This window comes from Pomacea canaliculata, linkage group LG1 (genome assembly GCF_003073045.1).
Source record: "Pomacea canaliculata isolate SZHN2017 linkage group LG1, ASM307304v1, whole genome shotgun sequence".
NCBI lineage: Eukaryota > Metazoa > Mollusca > Gastropoda > Architaenioglossa > Ampullariidae > Pomacea > Pomacea canaliculata.
The window spans coordinates 36408587-36428896 of NC_037590.1; the positions used below are offsets into that span (position 1 = coordinate 36408587).

The 20310-nt window shown below is 43.3% G+C and overlaps 1 protein-coding gene across 1 annotated transcript; it reads right to left on the reverse strand.

Moving 5' to 3' along the window:
• Positions 1 to 1442: 1442 nt before the first annotated feature.
• LOC112557807 (homeobox protein unc-4 homolog) lies at positions 1443 to 18386 on the reverse strand. Its single transcript, XM_025227864.1, has 3 exons — positions 17075 to 18386; positions 7995 to 8173; positions 1443 to 2961 (listed from the first exon to the last, which is right to left on the reverse strand). The coding sequence occupies exons 1-3, from the start codon at positions 17622 to 17624 to the stop codon at positions 2002 to 2004; spliced, it is 1689 nt and encodes a 562-aa protein (XP_025083649.1). The 5' UTR covers positions 17625 to 18386; the 3' UTR covers positions 1443 to 2001.
• Between the last annotated feature and the right edge of the window lie 1924 nt (positions 18387 to 20310).

Here is a 20310-nt window from a genome sequence, read left to right on the forward strand (position 1 = left end):
CGGTGAAAAGTCCGACATTTGAGCAGCTCTCTTTGCGGGGACTAGGAAATCGCTGACTAATCATTGACGGTTTGATTGCGTTTTGTCTGATAAATAGTCGGGAATTCGACGCTCGAAGCGGAACAAAATGACATCGACAAGAAAGTGTGCGTGACTGGCCGCCAGCCTTGCGCTCCGAGAGGGAGCCTACCTCCGCCGCGCATGCGCCGTCGCGCACGTGCGACGCTGCGGTCGCCCAGCGGTGACCCGCTGCCGCCATTTCCCGTCACGAACGGCCGCAGGAGCAGTCTGGAGGCTGGCGTAATTGAAATTTTCCGACAGAGCGATCGCTGTAGAGGCTTAAATTAATTTCGGGCGAGAGAAAATGCAGCACTTTACGATTATTGTGCTTAGTGATCGAATGGTGTAGCTCAATCTTTCATGGGATGTTGTCACCCAATTTGTGTGTGTGTGTGAGAGAGAGAGAAGAGAGAGATTGTGTCAACGTCTGTGTGTCTGAGGGGTGGGGTGTTACAATGTGTGCGCGCGAGTGTGTGTCTACACGAACATACATCCCGGACTGCTGGCAGACGATGTTTTTCAGTTTAACTGCTAAAACGAGGCATGAGACGACAAAGCTTCCGGTTTATTCACATTTCAGATTAACTACTAAATCAAGGCATGAGACGACAAGCGTTTCCGGTTTAGTCACATTCTTTGTTTCATGGCTCGCCGAGACTAACAACGGATAACTTTGCAAGAGACTAACTTGGCAGACAGACAGCAATCCACCTATACATGTCCATGGTGTATACGAGAGACGATGCTTGCTGGAGCAAAACGTTAAGTCAGAATTAGGAAACAATTATGGTGTGTGTGTGTGTGGATTCATTAACAACTCACAAGCGCGTACGCAGACATAAAAGAATACTGCATAGCCTTGTCTAATGACAAATTGTTGTGCGATTTCATTTTCATTAACCCTACTTAATGTTTTCTGTTTTATTTCGTGTCGCAGACCCCTTTATTCCCAAAGCAACAGTCAACCTCTAAGCTTTGTTACTTCTATCACCTATTTCTGCCCAATTAGCTGGCCCTGACAGCAGAGTAAGCGTTGCTATAGACACTGAGAACAACCCTACATCACGTGACAAGAAAGAAAGAGTCGCACGTGAACGCCCTTTGACAACAGACGAATGTCCCTGTTTGTGGATAAATTGTCAAAGTCAAAATGGTCAGGTGAGGCATATCACGGGCATCCTCATATTATGTGCATGAGTGAAGCGAGTTGCAGACGACATCATAATTCGGGTGCGTGCAGAAAGGTGAAAACGAAGTGTGACATCTTAGCATCGGCGTAAATATTAAGGGGATGATGAGGAGGAAGTGTGGTGTTTCATTCACAACATACATCTTTCTCGACGTGCGAACAATTTTCTGAAACTGTTTTCAAATAGCCTTTTACTTAAAAAAAACTGAGTAACCGGGTGGTTATCGTCTTTAATGGATCTTAAAAAAAACATCTGCAGCGCAGCAACAATAGCACATGATGAGGATGAGGGTGAGGATGATGAGGATGAACCATCTAAACAAGTGTTCAAACGCAAATCATTGTCACCATTCCATTATCAACCTACTTCAACATAATCATCTTTTATTATTTTCTTAATTTCGCGAGCTCTTTCGCCGTTCCCCGTGTTTCAAATGATCAGTTCAATCTGCTCGCCTGTTCTGTTGACTTTGCGACTCTTCTAGAAATTGAAAGGTCTGCAATCTTGCTCGGTATTTCAACTTGGTCACGAGAACTGTAGGTGCTCAACATTCTTTTTATAATAAGTGGTGGGTTTTTTTTTATTACGTTCTTCTGGGCATGTTAATTTTTTTCTCACGTTGTGAGGCCAAGAGCCACAATAAAGTTTGCAAAACTTGGTAAACTGGCGCCAGATTGTGCAAGTCAGTGAGAGACTCACCGAAGCAATGTCTTTGTACAATATACAGATATTTAAAATATGAACATGCTTTTCAGAGGTCCTGACGTTCTCGTGCACTTAGGTCCATCGTCTTCACCAGTTGCTCGACCTCGAATCCCACCGGTTGGACAGTAGCAGAGTCTGCGAAACCAAAGCGAAGCTGAGTCTCTTGGGAGCGACATGTCAGGAGGCCTGGGGAGAAAATCGCAGAGGTCCCGGACGATACTTCTTCGCTGAAGAACCTAGCAAGCTGTCGATAGTGAAACTGCATTTTGGACGAGGGCGAGTGCATGTATGCAAGGAGGTCACGGACATCGAAGGTAGACAGACAACAGCATCTCTGCCCATTTCGTCTTTTGAGGACGCTCGACGTTTCCACGTCGTCTGCGACTCGCTCCCCAGCCCCAAGACGTTCCGCAGCAGTACGAGGCGCTCCGCGGACAGCGACAGGGCTCAGGTAGGCGACCTCTTCCCCTACGTCAAGGATACGTCCTGGAGACGGTGGGGTTGTGCTGTCACTCGATTGACTCTCGGGTGTGTCGCAGTGACGTGGATCGCCGACGTCGCCCAGCCTGTGAGACCGTCCCTGCGTGTCGTAGCTGCTGCCACGTGCCGCGTCTCTGAAGACGGACGTGCCGCAAGGGTCCACGTCTGCAGAGGGGGCGCTCCCTTGTTCGCGGATTCCGCTTCCGTCGTCATCTACCTCCGTGCGGCGTGGCCAGAAAGGTTGCTCGCGATTGTCGATCTCGAGCCCCACGTCCATGACAGGGCAGGGTCTGAGGTGGCTCCTCGGAGACACCAGCAGGCGGCGCTTGTCGTTGAGCTTCTTGGCCCTCTCTTCTTGCCGTTTGCGTTTCTTCTCCTCGCGCTCTCGCTCGCGTCGTTCCAGCTCCACGGGGTCGATGGGGTCGCCGCTGCACGTGTGCGGGAGGGCATTGTGCGCTGGACGGCCGGGGCCTTTGCGCGTGTTTTCCCGCTTCCGCCATTTCGCTCTTCGATTCTGGAACCAGACCTGTGACAGAGATCACAAGAGAGTTAACAGATAGGAATGATGCTGCGAAAAATATTGTGTTCATAAACACTAATGATTACCATCAGACGCAACCTAAATTAAGGTAGTCCTCTTGCTTTCAGTTGTTGAGGAGTGAGGTGCTTGACTCCCCACTTTTCTTGAGGCCAGCTCTGCATGCGTGCGTGTGTGTGTGTGTGTTTTCAACGAGCAACTTCTTTTTTTCCCTTCTCCCGTTTGCGCTACCTGTGAAAAACTGTCGCATTTTCAAACGCCCTTTCGTATTTCAGTCTCTGTGTGCCTTCACCATCAAAGAAATTATCTCACTTTTCCTCCAACAGAGGAGTTCAGTAGCGTTACATAGCATCAGATCCCTTTCACATTCAGTCATACATATTCCACTTTTCTAAATAAATCATTTTTTAAAGTTAGCTTTGAAAAGGCCATCCACTTTAAGGTTTCTAAAAATTACAAACATAGATTCACTCTGTCAGAACTACCATCTAGACTCGACCTTCTGTACGCCCCAAGCTATGGACTCGGCGACTACTGCAACTCTAACTCTCGGCCGTCGATCCAAGAGTAGGCTCCAGCATTTGTAGCGCAGTATCGCCTCACCTAAAAAATTTTCTTGATACAAGTTCAACGATCTAATCCCAGGTAACTGCGGCCTAAATGGCGATTTAATTTAGGTCGGTCTGAAGTTTCACCTTGCTAGCTTTATCAACTTTAATGGCAGGCTTGTTCGAATTTAGAAGTTTTAAAGTTCGCTGCTTCTCATCACAACAGGTTTGATTCAACTGCAATAATGCTTTATGGATGTGTAAGTAGCTATAATGCCGAAGGTAACTGTGTAGATGCATAGATAATTACATACGCACTGGTAATATCACAAAGCGCATTTTGCAAGCGCTGAGACGGAGAAAATTCAAAGGCACGAGGATGAAATTTCATGTGCACTCTAGCATAAACATATGCCAATCTTCAAATCAAAAGCGTCTTATTTTTTACACGTCAGAGGAACTCAAAGGGTTAGACGCAGTTTACACACTTACCATACCCACCTAGTGACTGCGGGAATTTTTTTTTTTTTTTTTTTTTTTTTTTTTTTTGTGAACTTACTTCCTCACCTGGACATGTCGAGTGCGTAGTTTAACTTAACCCATGGGTTGCAGAGTTAAACCCCAGGCTTATTCCCCACTGATAATTGATACAATCCCCCCCTAATCTAAAATGGAAATAGCCGTCGGGTCAGTCACCTCTCTGACAGTTTTGTCATCGTCCAACGCTCGTAAATTCGGGAAAATAACCCAGGAAACTCTGACTTGGCGTTTACGCCAACTTCTCCTATGCGATCCGGTTTCAGTCGCAGGAGCCAACGATTACCTCCACCGCTTGCAAAAAATACAAAAAAAAAAAAAAAAAGAAAAAAAGAAAAAAAGAAAACGCAGGTAGGGTGGGGGAGACTGCTGTGTTCTGCTGTTCGCCCATAACCGGTCGTCTAGGTGCCAGGTATACAGGTAGTTCTTTCTTTCTTTTTTTTTTAAGTTCTGCATCGCCGCTTCTGGTGTGCAAGGGAGTTGTTTATGGTCGTTGTGACCATAACGTCCGCTGCCTGTACTAAGTGCGATCGCGTGTCAGGAGGCTAGTTAATCTACCTGACTTACACCAGCCAGTGCTGCCTTTATGACGGACCAGCCAGAACCGTCACACCAAAGCCCCGGGTGAGCACGGCGGACGTGTTCTTGCCCCTCCCTCGACCCTTCCTCCCACCCGCCACCTGCCAATCCCTCACCTTTGTACTGCAGGTTTAAATGTACGTACGTACGACATCTGTCCAGGAATAGCAAAAAAGCTTCGCGGATGCAAACTGTCAGTTAGCTAGTCTTTCAAATGCATTTCTGTGCTCTCATTCTTTTTTCTGATTGATTGAGACCGATTGATTTTGATTGATTGAGGGAACGTGAAATAGAAGGAAGATGGCTACATTGCATACTCAAATTCCACGTACAAAATTGTAACAGGCTGCAAAATAATTTCCTTCTGAGCTTTTCTATCCAGTTTTGAAATTACATTGTTTTCACGCAAGAATGAATTGATAGCGGCGTGATGTGAAGCGGGTAACACAAACAACCAAACAACAAACCCTAATCATCCGAACAACACGACCGTCGTATATATATTTATACACATAACCGTTGTAAAATGGAAATTGAGCCCATCTTCTCTGGACGATGATGGAGGCGGTGCACCTCCCCAGCAAATAAAAGGTAGTATCGTGTCCTGGCGGTAAGCAGTCCGTGCCGCCATGTAGTAGTTAAAGGCGTAATTGAATTAAGACGACATGAGATCGCTGCCCGGAAAACCCGCCGTGTCGGGAACTACAAAAAAAAAAAAAAAAGTGGAGCGGAAACCAAACCACTAAGTGGCATGCGCGGGAGGCCCCTTTAGACGACCTGCCGTTCGGGTATTCAAGATTTACGGTAGGTGTCTGTGTCAGGCCGTCGCCCATCATTGCCGCGGGATTTAGTAGAGGCGAAGACTGATGGTTAGCGCCAGGACACGCTCCTCTCGATGACTTAGCAGCTGCAGTCTAGGTTGCCAGTCACGAGAATAAACACTCCTGTAGTCCTATAGTGTTAAAGTTTACATGGTAGACACAAATACTGAAGACTTTTTTTTAAAATTTAGTTTAGAGTTTACAAACATAGAGAGAGAGAAAGAGAGAGACCTCGCAGCCTTGGCATCTCTCATTGCTATTGAAATTTAGAAATCTTTCCATGTCTTTTGTTTGTTCATTGTTTCTTCCTTCCCTTTCTCTGTAGTAAAGAAGAGTGTGTTGAAAATAATTCAAGTATAAAGAAAATCTTATTTGAAAATCAGCTTACACCACACCCCTTCAAGTAAAACGATACCCTTCATCACATCTGCAGCTAATATCCCTGTCTCTGAGTAAAAATAAAAGCGACATTAAAGAAACCCGAAAACATGTTTAGCAAAATACATTAAAGACAGCCGCAAGACGTTTGTACTGAGCATATAAATAAAATCCACCGTAAAGAGAGATTAGTGGATAATGGCATTTTGCTGTTATTTTCAGGTAGGCTAAATAGTTAGCTGAACTAAAACTTGCATCTTAATGCAGCTTTGTCCTTTTGCTCCTTTACTGCCACTTACTTAAAAACCTAATGCATTCAAATTTTTCAATGTTTCAAAGCAGATTTCGTGTCAGAAGTCAAAAAGATGAATGCACCGACAGAAGCAAGTACACAGCCGGGTGTAGCAGGTAGACAATTCAATTTGCTTCTCGTGATAACTGCAGGGAAGAGGAGAGTGGGGATTTGGGAGGGGAGAAGGGAGGGATACTAAGGCACCAGAGGAGCTCAAGAGTCTTATTTCATTTTATCAACTGAGCTGCTGCAAACTGCAACTCAAACTGCCGTAATGAAAATGATGAACATAATGGATATGTTTGTGGGAGTGGGTGTCACCGTCACCATCACCATCACCGTCCATTCACCATTAATTACGCGGGCCTCAGGGTGGGAGTATATGCTTTGTGATCATCGGAACATTCTCCTGACCATGATATCCCCACCACCACCACCACCACCACCACCACCACCACCACCACCACCACCACCACCACACCACCACCATCAGCATCATCATCATCTTGTCTTCCTGAATGAAGGCAGCCCCAAGCTTGTTCTGGTCGAACTAATGACGACGAAGCGGACCAGGCCAAAATCACTTAAACTCTCCAAGAGCCTGTAAGCCGAGCAAAGGCAGAGGACAGGACCAGGTATCAGTCGAAATTCACTCAACATAGAGGTCGCTGCGCATTAGTGTTTGTGACGAACGAGAAACATGTGTGCAAGGGTCAACGAACGATGTCAACAGCTGACAAGTGACCAGGCTGGTCATAAGTGAAATAACAGGATGGCTGGTGTGACGACTTCTCACTCACTCTCCTTGAGTCTACTGCGTCTCGCCTTTTGCGGCGAAACAAGATAAATGACATTTTTATTAATTGCTTTTCTTTTAAATCCCAGCTTTGATGCCTGACACCTTAAGAATAGTCGGTCACGCACGCCGATCATATTAGTTATACGACATAGGTGGTTTGGTTTACCAAGGACGTCTCTGTCGCGCAAAAATGCTCTATAAATAGACACGCAAACAGTTTTTATCACTTGTTTTATCTAAATTTAATTACCTGTGCGAAAGAATTTGCAGGAACATTTAATCTGAGTGGCATCTGTAACAGAAATTAAACATTTTCTCTCTCTTTATCTATCGGTCTTTCTCTCTCTCTCTCAATCAGTGTGTGTGTGTGGGGGGGGGGGGGAGGTAAAGAGATAATGGGAATTCGTTAAAGCCAAGATTTAAAAAAATACTTTTGAAGGAATAATTGATCACCTTTGTTTGGATCAGGAAGTACACTTCGATTGTTTGTTGTTGGTGGTGGTTTTTGTTTTTTTTGTTTGTTTGTTGTTGTTTTTTTTGATTGTGTGAAGTTAATTTTATTTTTTAAGATATTGTTGTTAATTTTTTATTTTTCTAGTTTGGAAATCGGTAGCTTTGTTGTATCAATATTTTGAAAACCTTCTGTTTTAGGACGATATCGTCCATGATCTGTTTACCTATCTAAAGCATCTGTTGGCTTTAACATCTGGGGATAGTCCGGAGATCGTTCAGGCATTGTATGTATTGGACTCCTAAAAGAATGTGAATGTCACACTTGCAGCTACGGAGTTTTCAAATCAGCAGGTATTTAATCTCATTTTGTCGTCCCGTCTTGGCTCGAGTCACCGCCACAAAGGCGAGAAACTTTACCAAGAGCACCAGGTGCAAACAGGCGAAGATCTCGACAAGGTTGATAACCTAGAAATTTTCGTCTTCCATTTGGTAGATGGTTCACCCCCACAGGGACTCAATGACGGACACACCTTCCGATTATCCTAATTGGGACCTTGAAAAAGTCACCACAAGTAATTTTCTGATTAAAAGAAGAAAAGAACTCAAACGCCTACCTGCACCCGGGACTCTGCCAAGCGGAGCTTCACAGCCAGCGCCTCGCGCATGAAGACATCCGGGTAGTGGCAGTCCAGAAAGGCCCTCTCCAGCTCCTCCAGCTGCCACCCAGTGAAGTTTGTCCTCGTTCGGCGTCTCTTCCCTTGTGGACAGTCATCACCCGTGTCGTCACCTTGATCTGTAGACAACAACAACAGTCATGCAAGAGAATGTCTATACTCTATTGTCGACAAGTAGGAAGTCACCCGCACTGGGACACCCGTGGTGACCGGTAGCCGTGAAGCAATTAAATTGGGATGAAAATTGAACCCCTAAAATAACACAGACTAATTTGAAATATTTGTGCAGCTAAAAAGCTCACGCGTCATATGCCGTGAAATTTTCTTAACCAGACAAACACTTTTCCGATCTCAGATTGTTTTTCTTGTAGAAATGATGTAGGAATACTCAAATGATGGATAAAAATTATTTTGTTAGATATTTATATCTTATTGAATTTCTGAGAAGCACTTAAGCTTGGTCTTCAGATGTAAGAAATGCTGTGGTCATGACATATGAGAACAGGCACAACAGTCCTTAAGACCATGAAGATAGTAACTTTTTTTAAAAACTGTAACTCAAAATAGAAATGAAATAATCCTTATTTTTAAGAAAACGTGTAGTATGCATCAATATACGTTTTAAGTCCCAAGTAATATACAAAATACATAAATATAATTTTATATAGTGTGTAAAATGGAAGGTGAGCCTTCTTGGGACATGTAAAAAAGAGCGAGACCTGACTTGATTATGCTAAGCAGAGAGAGAGAGATGGACAAGATTATGGCTGCCATCGCTTTTTTCCCTTTTAGACCAGGATGGATTGCAACACTAACCATTTATCTCTCTTATCCTCGCCTCCCCCTCTCACACTTCTCTCTCTCCGTCTCTGTTAACATCTGTGAGCGCACTGAAGGGAAGAGGGTATCATAAAGTGCGCGCGTGCGTGTGCATGTGTGAGAGATCATGCTTGCTGGAGAAAACAGACAAACGGGCAGAAAAATATTTATCACAGTGTACCACCTTATAAAGATATTTTTTAAACAAAATATTACACCAGCGACCACCAGAGCCTCAGTCTTGTTGCTGGCGAGTATCATTAACAACGAACTTCGAAGCCTGACAACTGTGGCCGAAAGAGTGCTTTTCACGATGAGGACAATAAACATGGGAGTGGCAAAAACACTCCTCTGAGCTCCTTTATCATCTCCATGAAATGACTTTTACTACAAAATATTATGACAGAATACTAGAAAAACCAACATCAAATATGTTAAAAGTAAATTCGAGCTTTAAAAAACCCCAAGTTGAAAGTAAGTGATCTTATGTACTTTCTATCGCTGAAATATTCACCGTGGTTCTTTCATTCCATCCTTCATTCATTTTTTTTTTTCTTTCTCTTCTTTTGTATTCCTCCCTCCTTTTATTCCGCACTTTCATTCCTAACATCTTTTATTCTCTTCTTCCACCTTTTTTCATAAAGACATATTTTGGCATATTTATTGTCAGACATTCAGACATATAAAAGGCCCGGCTGTTTCGTCTTTCAAGACCTTAACTTCACCTCTTTTCTCAAAGTTCCGACATCAGCTAGGCAATAAACTTTTAAAAGCCTCTTATATTTGTTTCGCTCTGTCTACAGATATAAGCTTAAATTGGTGCATTCAGTGAGTTAATGTTTCTTCCGGACTTCAATGGATCTACTTGTTTGTAAAAATAAAGCAAAATAAAGCCGATGTCATTCAGACAAAGTAATGGGCGGCAGTTTAAAAAAGAAAGTCCACGTAGTGGACAAGAGCAGTCGTTGTGTTTGAAGACAAGAGGCCGGCGCGACTCCATGTGGACAGCTTACTCTCAGAACTGAGAGATGTCTGTCAAAGGGCATTTCCTTCTTGTACCTGCGTCAACCTTAAGACTAAAGCTGCTGTCATTGATTATACACCGGTGGTAGGAAAAAAAAACATAAAGACACAAAACCTTGGCCTTCGAAGTCCCCAGACGCTTTAATTGTTTCGCAAAAGTTAGTGGGACCTTTAATGATGGTCGCTGGTGCATTATGCTCGTTTGCAACAGAATCATTTGGGATCTCTCTTTAAACAGCTCAAAGTTAGCTAAATGGCTGATCGAATTTAATTGACATTTAATTACTGACTTCGGGATGGCCTGCGGAGCAATTCGCAGGAAATCGTTGCCTTAAAGTAGTGTTTGTTGTCTTTTTATTGTCTGCATCGCCTCAGTAGATTCAGCCAAAAACAGACTTATTATGGAAACGTTTTCTTCTCATTTACGTCACTAAATGGAACACCGTTAAAACTTCAATGGCTTCAGATTCTAAGGATGAAAAAAAATAAAATAACAAGGCATCACTTCAGACTTTGATCTTACAAGAACACTACATGTATTTATTATCGGTAAGTTTAAATAATTATTAAATACGAGCGCTTTAAGTTTTTAACAAAATCAATAAACTTTTCTTTTAATAAAAATGCGATGTGCTGTTGAGAAATCGTTTGTCGAGGGTGGAATTCCTATATTTTCATTTCGTATGCTCGAGATATTAAAGCGAAGAATGGAATCTTTCAAAAAAGCACACATGAAATTAGTTCTTGTACACGAATATTAGTGAAAGTGGGCTTTGTGCACCCGAACCTTTCATGAACAGAGTGTTTTAATTAGTTAAGTCCTTTCTCTAGTGGTAAAGGCAATGACAAGGGTCCTCCAGTCTTGCTAACTCTACGCCAACCATTATTTGTTTCGGTCTTCACAAAATATTTCCTTCACCAGCTTTTTTGCTTTATTTGATTTGTTTGATTGATTTTTGTGTTGTTTTGTTTGTTTTTTGTGTTGTTTTGTGGTTTTTGTTTGTTTTGTGGTTTCTGTTTGTTTTGTGGTTTTTGTTTGTTTTGTGGTTTCTGTTTGTTTTGTGGTTTTTGTTTGTTTTGTGGTTTTTGTTTCTTTGTTTTTGTCTTCGCAGGGATGGCCAGGGATGTTGTGAATCGGGTTTAAATAGTGTAAGTGTGAACAAGCTAATAAGGCCTGCATTTTACTCGATTAATGGTCTCAGAGAAGCCAGTAATGTCAATATTTAATTGGGAAAACTAACGGAAACGAGAAATGTGTACCTAAGGAGTGTCAAAAGAAACAGGTTATATGCGAGCTGTTCATACTCTACTGCCAGTATAATTTTACCCCGAGCATGCCAGACTTACAGACTGAAAGAAAAAAGCCCTACAGAACGTGGGTCCACACTGTAAACCAAGTAACAGTCTGACGACGTCGCACGTGGAATGCTCGAAGGGACGGATGCTAAACGTGGAATGCCCCAAGGGATGCCAGACGCAAGCAAGCGTTGCGAGGTCTCGGCAACATTCACACAAGGCTCACCAACGTACACTTGTGACCGCTCTGAAGACCTCGGCTATGTACACTCGTGACTGTTCATTGATATCCACGCAAGCGACGAAGCCAGATGAAAGGTGAACCGCATATTACCAAACGACGAGAAGAAATTCTGCGCCTTCAAGGTCGTCCAACACTACGGGTGTGAGGCTTCAGAAGCACCCCACAAAGAGGAATAAACTAAAGCAAGTAATAAGAGACTTATTTTATTTCTCAGTTAAATGACAGCGGTAGACAGAACGATGCTATTGTGGGAAGCCAGTAGGGTTGCGTGGAACTTGTAAACGACTGTTTCTTGACGCCGTAACAATGGGTACAGTTACAAATACATCTTTATTTACCCTGCTAGCTCGTGCGGCCTGTCATGTCTCGAGTTTCAGCTACCCGTACTTGCGACTTTAAAGGGTAGAAGTAGCGGCAGGTAGCGTTTAACCTCTCAATACTTGAGTGCCACTGAAGAAACCAGAGAACTCGCGAGGCTTTCAAGTGCGTCCGTTTGTGCCTTCTTACTTTGAAGCACCCACCTGTGTTCATGATGACAAGCTAGATAATAGTTTCTTTTCTGATTGTACTGGGGGAAAAACTACGACTTCTGAAAACTTCAAAACTGCTTAAACGATAGAAGTATATATAGGTTGTTCTGGTTTTAAAAACTAGAAAAGCAAACATTTCAACTAGTTATGTGCTGCTTTGCACATAAAATTAAATTGTAGTTAAAGGGTGACATATTTTGTTTGAAAATGTTGAAAAACAACCACGGAATTCAAAGCAACTTATGGTTATGCACAAAACATTAAGTGATGCAAACTATACAAAAATGATCGTTAGAAATTAAAGTAATTATTTATGCAGATGCGAGCCAAGTTACGTTCACCTCTCGCACATTCAACAATAAATTTTTCATGATTAAAAAAACTATTTAGGCCATGAAAAATATTTTAAAAAACGCGACGGTACCGCTAAGAAAGAATGTTTGACAAACATAGACTGGTGTCTATCACTTTCACTATCGCACTTCTTTCTTCTACCCTCTTCTTGAAGTATCTTCTTTCTTCTCATAAATGCAATCCAAAGTTTTGCTGCGAATATGTCCACATGTTTCAAAGTTGACACTGGAAGTAAGCCTTTGGGAGAATTGTGCAGGTAAGGTATGACCACCTGGAAACTGAACACTGGTCTATCGCGTTTGGAACAATCTTGTCCGACTTTGAGAGAGAGGGTTGTGTGAAATGTGTTTCAAAATTTCAATGTTACTTATAATTCTGTCTTTACACTAGAACCTTGAATAAATACTCTAGACATAATCGTAAATTTTTTTCGACGTTTTCTTTCATTCGACCCTGGAGCACTTTGGAAAAGCTGCTGCGGAAGTTGCGAAGGTCACTAAATCCGAGGAATCTAAACAATGAAGTGGGAGATGGCGACAAACTTTTTTTTTAAAGAAAACATATTTCACAAACCTTCACAAAACATTCCCCGTGTAGTTTTTATGCGTTCGAGCTGTAATAATGTAAACAAAACTGTAAAATGTGAGCTACGAGTTTCAGATGTTTTAATCTCGAACTGTCAGATATTCTGTGACGTGTGACACTCCGCGCGCTTGTAAAGGTCACCTCTTGATCGGTGAACAAATGATTGGCCGTCAAACAGTCATGGAAATCAGTAACCGATGCTCTGTGAGAATGCAATGAAAAGGTTACTACCATAATTTTATCCATTCCTACCCCCATCCTCCTTTTTTCATCGGAGTGGGTAAATTTGGTTACATGACTCTGAATCGTTGGTTGGCATCTTAACTGTCACTTAAACAGTTGAAGCTAGGAGGGTGCACCGGATGACCCCAGTTAACTCGGTGCAACTGCACAAAACGGGACTCACATCAGCGACCATGAATCGACAAGGAATTAGTTCGCCTAGCTCCTGGTGTCAGACAAACGAACCGATCATAAAACTTTCGTGGTTCGGTTAATAGCGACCAGGAGAGAGAGAGGGGTGGGGATGTGGTGAGGTCGGTTAGGGAAAAAGTTTCTCGTTTTTCACCCCCGAGTGCAGTCTTCGATCGCCAGGTATCTGTCGGCCAACACTCATATTTTTCCCGATCTGACGTGAAGTGATATCTTACTCTCATCCACCGATGACAGAGATGTCATATTCATGGAGCTCAAACGCCCCGCTGAAAAGGCTAGTCAAGGATCGCACGGCGGGTAGGTCAGAAAGGAGAGAGAGAAAGAGAGAGAGCGACAAATGGTTGATTTTCCTCCGATTGACACCCCATAACCCACGCAGGTATCTTGCACGGGTCGATGACTACGCCGAGCGAATGAGTGCACTTGCAGGTAATGCAAGGCAAACATACACACAACCTGTTTTTTGTGTGTGTGTCCTTCCCTATTTTGTGCACGGGTCAGGGGGTTTAAACGTTATTGCTAGTGGTAACCATCGCACTCTAGCTAACAAAAATGACGTTTTTGGATTTTATTGTGCCTCTTAATGGTTTTTTTGGACTAAAGGGAGAAAAAGGACGGGTACGTGCGATGTGAATGAAAGAGAAGAATATTATGTCGTAGAGAAAATTGAAAACTGTTTCAAAGACTCGCCTTACACACGAAGACCTCTGCCACGTTAAGACTGCTAAAATTTGCACTGGTTGCCCCTTTCCACACCCACCCCGCCCAACCCCACCTTCCCGAGCGAGTGTGGGAGCGATGGGATGAGTGTCTTCTGTCACAATAGAGTATATTGCTGGCTACGATAACTTGGGAACTATTTGGACGATATGAAACTAATACTTTTATAAATAGCAACAGGCGATAATCCCTTATTCCTTTCTTCATTCATTCTTCGTTTATTCTTCCTTCATTCATTCATTCTCGCCTTCTTTCTTTCCTTCTTTTTCCTTATGCCACTTTCACTTTCTCTCTTGCGTTCGCACCCTCCCTTCGTACTTCTCAGACTAGAAATTCAGCTGCAGACGGGTTTGCTTCAAAACGCGGGAGAAAACTAGTTGCTGTGAGCAAACAAAAATAATTTGCACTGATCTGTGAAAGCGTACTTTGGGCATCGAGCTGCCTGTTTCAGAAAAAAAACTCTTCACATAATTTTTGGGATGCGGCAGAGAAAAGCCAACTGAAAACGTTTCTCGCTCAGCAGATTACATACAAAATTCTGGACCATAACAAAGAAATGGCGATACTGTAGTGTGATTTCACCTATCTTCAGAAATCCATGCAAGACAGAAGTGTCTTGGTGTTTACATATCTGACATCAAGTTACATGTACCACCATTTATTCTACTTTGTTCGGAATTTAAACTCTCCTAGCTCCTAGACAGGGCGGACTTCTAGACCGACCGGTGGAAACAAGAGAGGTATTTCTAAGGAAGAAAGAGGGCGAAAGTATCAGAATAACATAAAGTTCTCATTTTTTGAAAATGGTGAATGATGAAAACCAATCAAAAACGATGGAAAAACTGAGGTTGTAGGAAAACACTTTTGTTGTGAATCATTATGTAAGTATCGAGAATATTATTTTTAATCTCTTTGCGAGCTTTCTTCTCCTTTTACCGTAGGAATCAAGCAAACTTTAGATTTTGCTATGGCAACACATTCACTTTTTTCAAAGAAAGCTCAGAAGTTGTCTTTTAAGGTTTTCCTAAAATCGACGTGCTTCCAGGCCGTTTAATCATACAAGGAGCAAACTGAATTCTCGAAAGGACTTCAGAGGTCTCGTGGCTCATTCTTGATCGATTTTTAGTTCCTAACCCCTCCTCTAAAGATGTTGAACAATACAAGATCGTTAGGCCAGTGACTTAATATCATCGTGGCTGGGGTTGGGGGGTAGGGGGATTTGGAGGGGAGGAATGTGCAGTCGGGATTAGATCTTCAGTCTCCAAACTTTTGCCTTTTGAACATGCCCTCTACAATGTATAACCACTATTCCGTTTAGCTATCCAAAACTGCTCAGGGACAGCAGCTATGAACAGGACGTAACGCTGGGCCTGGGTGAGAAGCTGTCTGGCCTGACGCGAGGGAGGGGCAGGGAGGGATAGTGTACCCGGGTTCGCAGCTGTGGAGAGGGTCCAGCCTTAGTCAACCTTTTTCTAATGTTTTCTTTTGCTTTTAAACAAAAGAGAAGAGAAAAGTCATCACGAGGAAAAGTAAATAAAGACAGACTTCAAAGAACCCTATAAAGCAACCTGGGCATGGGCGGCCCGCGGGCCGCATCCGGCCCGCCTCGTGTCCCTGACTGGCCCGCCCGCCAATATATATACTATATATATATATACAGTATTCGGTAAAACTGAGTTGACTATATTAGTCCGGCCCTCTAAAACCATCCCAATTTGTCATGCGGCCCCTTGGGAAAATTAATTGCCCACCCCTGCTATAAAGTGTAGGCCTCACCACTTACTAGAGTTACTACTATACCTCCAATAATTGTACCCAAATCTGTGACATCACACATGCATTAGATGAAGGATATATATCTTGCATTGTCTTTGATCTCTGAGTTTTTCACGTCCACTGGTGACATTTTCCTATAGAAAGGGTGCGAATAGTTTGACCTTTTACTTCCTTTTCCCTCATTTACTGACCATATGTGTACACATGAGGTTCGTCTCATGCAACGATGGATGCTAGTTGTGTACACTTTTCGTAACGTTTACTGTCTATATTACGTTACTAAACTAAACGTAGAAATTTCCAGTCAAAATATAACGTGCAAACATACTGCTATACACTGGGAAAATAATAAACGATTACATTTACTTTATGTCGTCTGCCTCAGGCCCCTTCAACGCGAAGGACATTGTTGCCTCGACGTCACGTGGTTAGTTTTACGTCAGATTGTTGTCTCAGCATTACACATCTAGACGTCAAATAGTTTCGACGTCACGCGGCTAGGCTATTTTACGTTTCAGCTACTTCCGGACTTGTAGATGCCGCGTGCACAAGTTCGCGTGTACAGTCCCGATACAAAGATGCACAGAACACGCAGTCAGCGGAAAGCTGCAGCTGTCGACTGTTTTTAATTTCCTATGACAAAACTCGGTCAATAACAAAGCAGTAAATATGGGATGCACCAGGAGAGAGGAGAACTGGGGGATTGTTCTTCTTCCTCACACACCCCTCCATCCGAAGCACGCTGTGTGTCAGTCACCGTAATTACTGGCAGCTTCTGCTGCTGTGAGCAAAGCGTCGCCTGTCGGATGCTTGCTGCTGCCGCATGTCACGGAACGCAGACGCGGCCAGAGAGTTCAAACAAATTAATGACACGCTCTATAAACTTATTAGCCAGCAAGCACGGAAGTTGTCTCATGTATTTGTCTAACTTCAACACAATAAAAGAAGGAAATTGTTTGACAGCGTCTCTTACTTATAACATCGTGCAATAACCCAGAGGTGTCTGCCGAATTCAAAATGAACTTTTGCTAAAACAATTGCATTGAGTAAAAAAACACATTTTAGAAAAGCTTTCTTATTTCTTCCGTTTCGAAACTTCCTCTTCAGCCGCGCAAAAGAGGAAATATGTGAAAAGTAATTTGTTAAAAAAAGCGCAAGTGTCACACTTTTACTTAACTCGGAGTAGATAGGAAAATGTGCAGATTGATGTGCAAAACCTAACGATAATATCATCATACCTGACAATTCAAACTGTGACTTGTCCATGTTCTTCAGGCAAATGGTTCCAGCATCTGTGGAAGACAGCATTGGAGGACAGGGCTGTGTGGAGGCTGGGCAGGCCAGGAGGTTGTCCACGGTGAACTCGGTTACATTCCCTCGAGAGAAAGCTCTGCCGAACTGGACTCGCTTGTGGTCTTTGAAGAAAGGGTCGACGTTGGTGACAACCGCTGAACCTGCGACGAAGCCTGAGACCAAAGTCCGATCCATGGGAGCCTGACCGGGGCTCCCGAAAGCGTGGCCGAGCACTGACAGTCCTTTCCTGTCGTCTGCTGCCTGCAGAGGAAGCCCGGACAGCGAAACTTGGCAGCGACCTCCAGGAGACCCCAAGGCCGCTCTGCCCATGGTCAGGAAAGGATGGTAGCAGGGACTAGGTGAAAACAGGGATGCTACGCTCCTCTGAAACTCTCCCAGCCTCATCCCACATCGGCTTCCGTCAAAGCCTGGCACCGAAGAGCTGTGATATCCTGGATAGGGCTCTGCTGAGGATGCGGTGAGACTTGCTAGCATCCTCGTTTTTTCAGATGATTCTTGCTTTCAAACGACAAGAAGACAGGAGATTTCGGATGTCTGACGCCTGATCGCGCTAAACTTTCATTAATGTTTTCGTAACCGCAGCAGAATTAGGGGCTCAGCAACGGTCGAATATGTCCTGCATAGCCAAAGCTATATCATATCACGTCATCATCACACATTTTCAGTAAGGAGACATAGTTACCGGCTGTATGATCCTCCAGTCCCCTGTGACAATACAGATCTCGCTTTTTCGACTCGCCTAACTTTAAACCAGCGGAGAAAGTCTTTTGTAATATCTTTTATTTTTAAATAAGGAAGATTTTTTCTCAAGGGGTCTTTCTTCTCAAAAACAGAGACCTTGCTATTTCGACTGACCCGAAAAAGCAACCGTAACTACTTTCTTTCTAGACTTTCTCCAACTGTACCGAGTCACGTCTGAGGAGCGGCGAGTGTAAGTACGAATGTAGTTAGTTGATTGTTCACCCCGGTTACAACAGCATACCCGAGGACTGTAATATCCACTTCAGATGGGAACAAAACAACTATTTAAAAAAAAAAGCCAGCGATACGCGCTCTGGAGAAAGAAGAAAGATAGAAGGAAAGAAAGGCAGTGACAAATAACCAATCAAGTAGCAAGCGACCGACCGAATGCCTACATTCAGAGGCGGAGACAGACGTCAACTCTCGCCGTCTTTCCCGCCCATAATATCCGCCCTTCTACTCAGGACCCCTAGCCAATCGTCTAAGAGATTTCTGCGTGAGAGACACGCGACAAACTCTCCAGTTAGCTTCGGGGTTTCGTGTAAGCGTTTGGCAGGCTTCTGAGGTTAATAGAAATTATTGACAAACGGTGGTGAAAGAACGCCTCGGTGTCTTTTGCCAGTGAGCGGCAAAAGTGGTGCAAGAATCCACATGCGGCCCTTTTGCCGATTAATGCCTTGGCAAAAACAACTGCCAGTGAATGAAATTTTCCGTCCGTCTTGTCCTGGGGCAAAATAACCGCAAAAAAAAGAAAGACGCTGTAGAGAAGAGAAGAAAATGTGTGCAAGTCGTGAATTAAATCCCAGCTTTTTTTTTTTTTTTTTTTTGGCAAAGACACGTACTGTTCAAATGCTAACTTTGTTTTCCCGTTTCTGATGCGCGTTCTCCTACCCCGCCTTTCCTTACTCCTCCCTATCCCCCTCCCCACTTTTTCCCCCTTCCTTCTTCTCACTGAATGAACAGGGAAGGGCGTTAACTCGAAGAATCCATTTTCAAGCAATGTTGCCCCATATATATATGTTTTCAAAGGATGCACTTTTTAACGAATCCGTGCTGAGTGCTGATTCGTATTGAGATAAGCATTCTGAATGCCCACTTCAAAAAAATTTTTTTTTCTTTTGAGTGCTGATCGTATTAATTGTAATGTCAAGCCTTCTGTTGCCCTTGGGAGACAATCGATTAGATCATCTTTTAGACAAAAAAAAAAAGTGGAGTACGCTGAGATTGTTACAGACCCTCCATAACACGCTTTTTCGTCGCCCGTCCAGGGTTGCATGCGGATGACTGAAATAAATATTTCTTCTCTAAGACCCAGATCGAGTTAAAAAGACTTTCGTGTAAATGGCAGTGGCAGACACTGGGGATTTTTTTGTGATAAACGATTACTTAAACTGGGGTGTTTCTTCTACAAAACGCAGAGATTTCCGTAACGACGGGCAGTCATATCCGAGCCAGCGGGAGGGGAATGGCAAAGAGATGTATATATGAAATGGGCGGAACAGGGGGCCTGGATAATTGAATATTGTTTGGAGGCCAAGCGTGCCACTGATCAAAAGTTGGCAATGTTTTTCCGCTTGGTAAGCGCACATTGCGGGGTAAAAGCTCAAACTGCCTGCGGCCAAACTCCTGCTGAACATTTGTTGTGTTGTGGTCTCTTCCTGTGCAGATGCGTGCAGACTAAATAACCCCGAGGTGCACCTGCGCCCTGAAAAAAAGGCCGGCGCCATTTCATATGTTTTAAGGGGCTTTTTGATACCTTCTGATCCCTCATCCAATAACTCCGACCATCGCAAGTGCGAGAGCAAAAGACCAAGAATAACAAGATTGGAAATAGGAAATGTGGCAGTCACGTGAAAATCTACCTAGAGGCACCGTAAGTCTCCTTGATTCCAGCCTCGTTTCTATAAAACAGTTTGCTTTGCCGATAATGCATATATTAAGCCCAGTCGAGCAGTTTTTATAACCGAACAGAGTATATGGGTATTTCGGGGGCCCCTTTCTTCTAAGGAATGTAAAAATAAAGTCCTCCAGGATGCTCGGCTCTGTGGTATATACGTTACCCGATATTTCCACAAGTTCGTCCTTTGATTTGTGAAAGTGTTTCCACGATCGGTAAGACGCTTTTATTTACTTTCTAAGTTTCCTTAGAAGAGTTTCCTAAGAATTTCCTGTCAGAATCGCTTTATTTACGAGGGCAATAAGACCGTGATTTGCGTGGTAATAAACGCACAGAGAAAGAGAAAGGAAGAGAGAGGGGAAAAGAAGAGAAAGAGGAGAGATAGTATACATACGCGTTTGAAGAATCCCTGAGAAGAAAGTCTTTATTTCCCTCTGTTTTTTGTTTTCTGTCAGAAATCAGAACGCCTGATTACGTCTGAGAAGACACATGAAGATTGATGGAATTCTTTCCGTTTATATC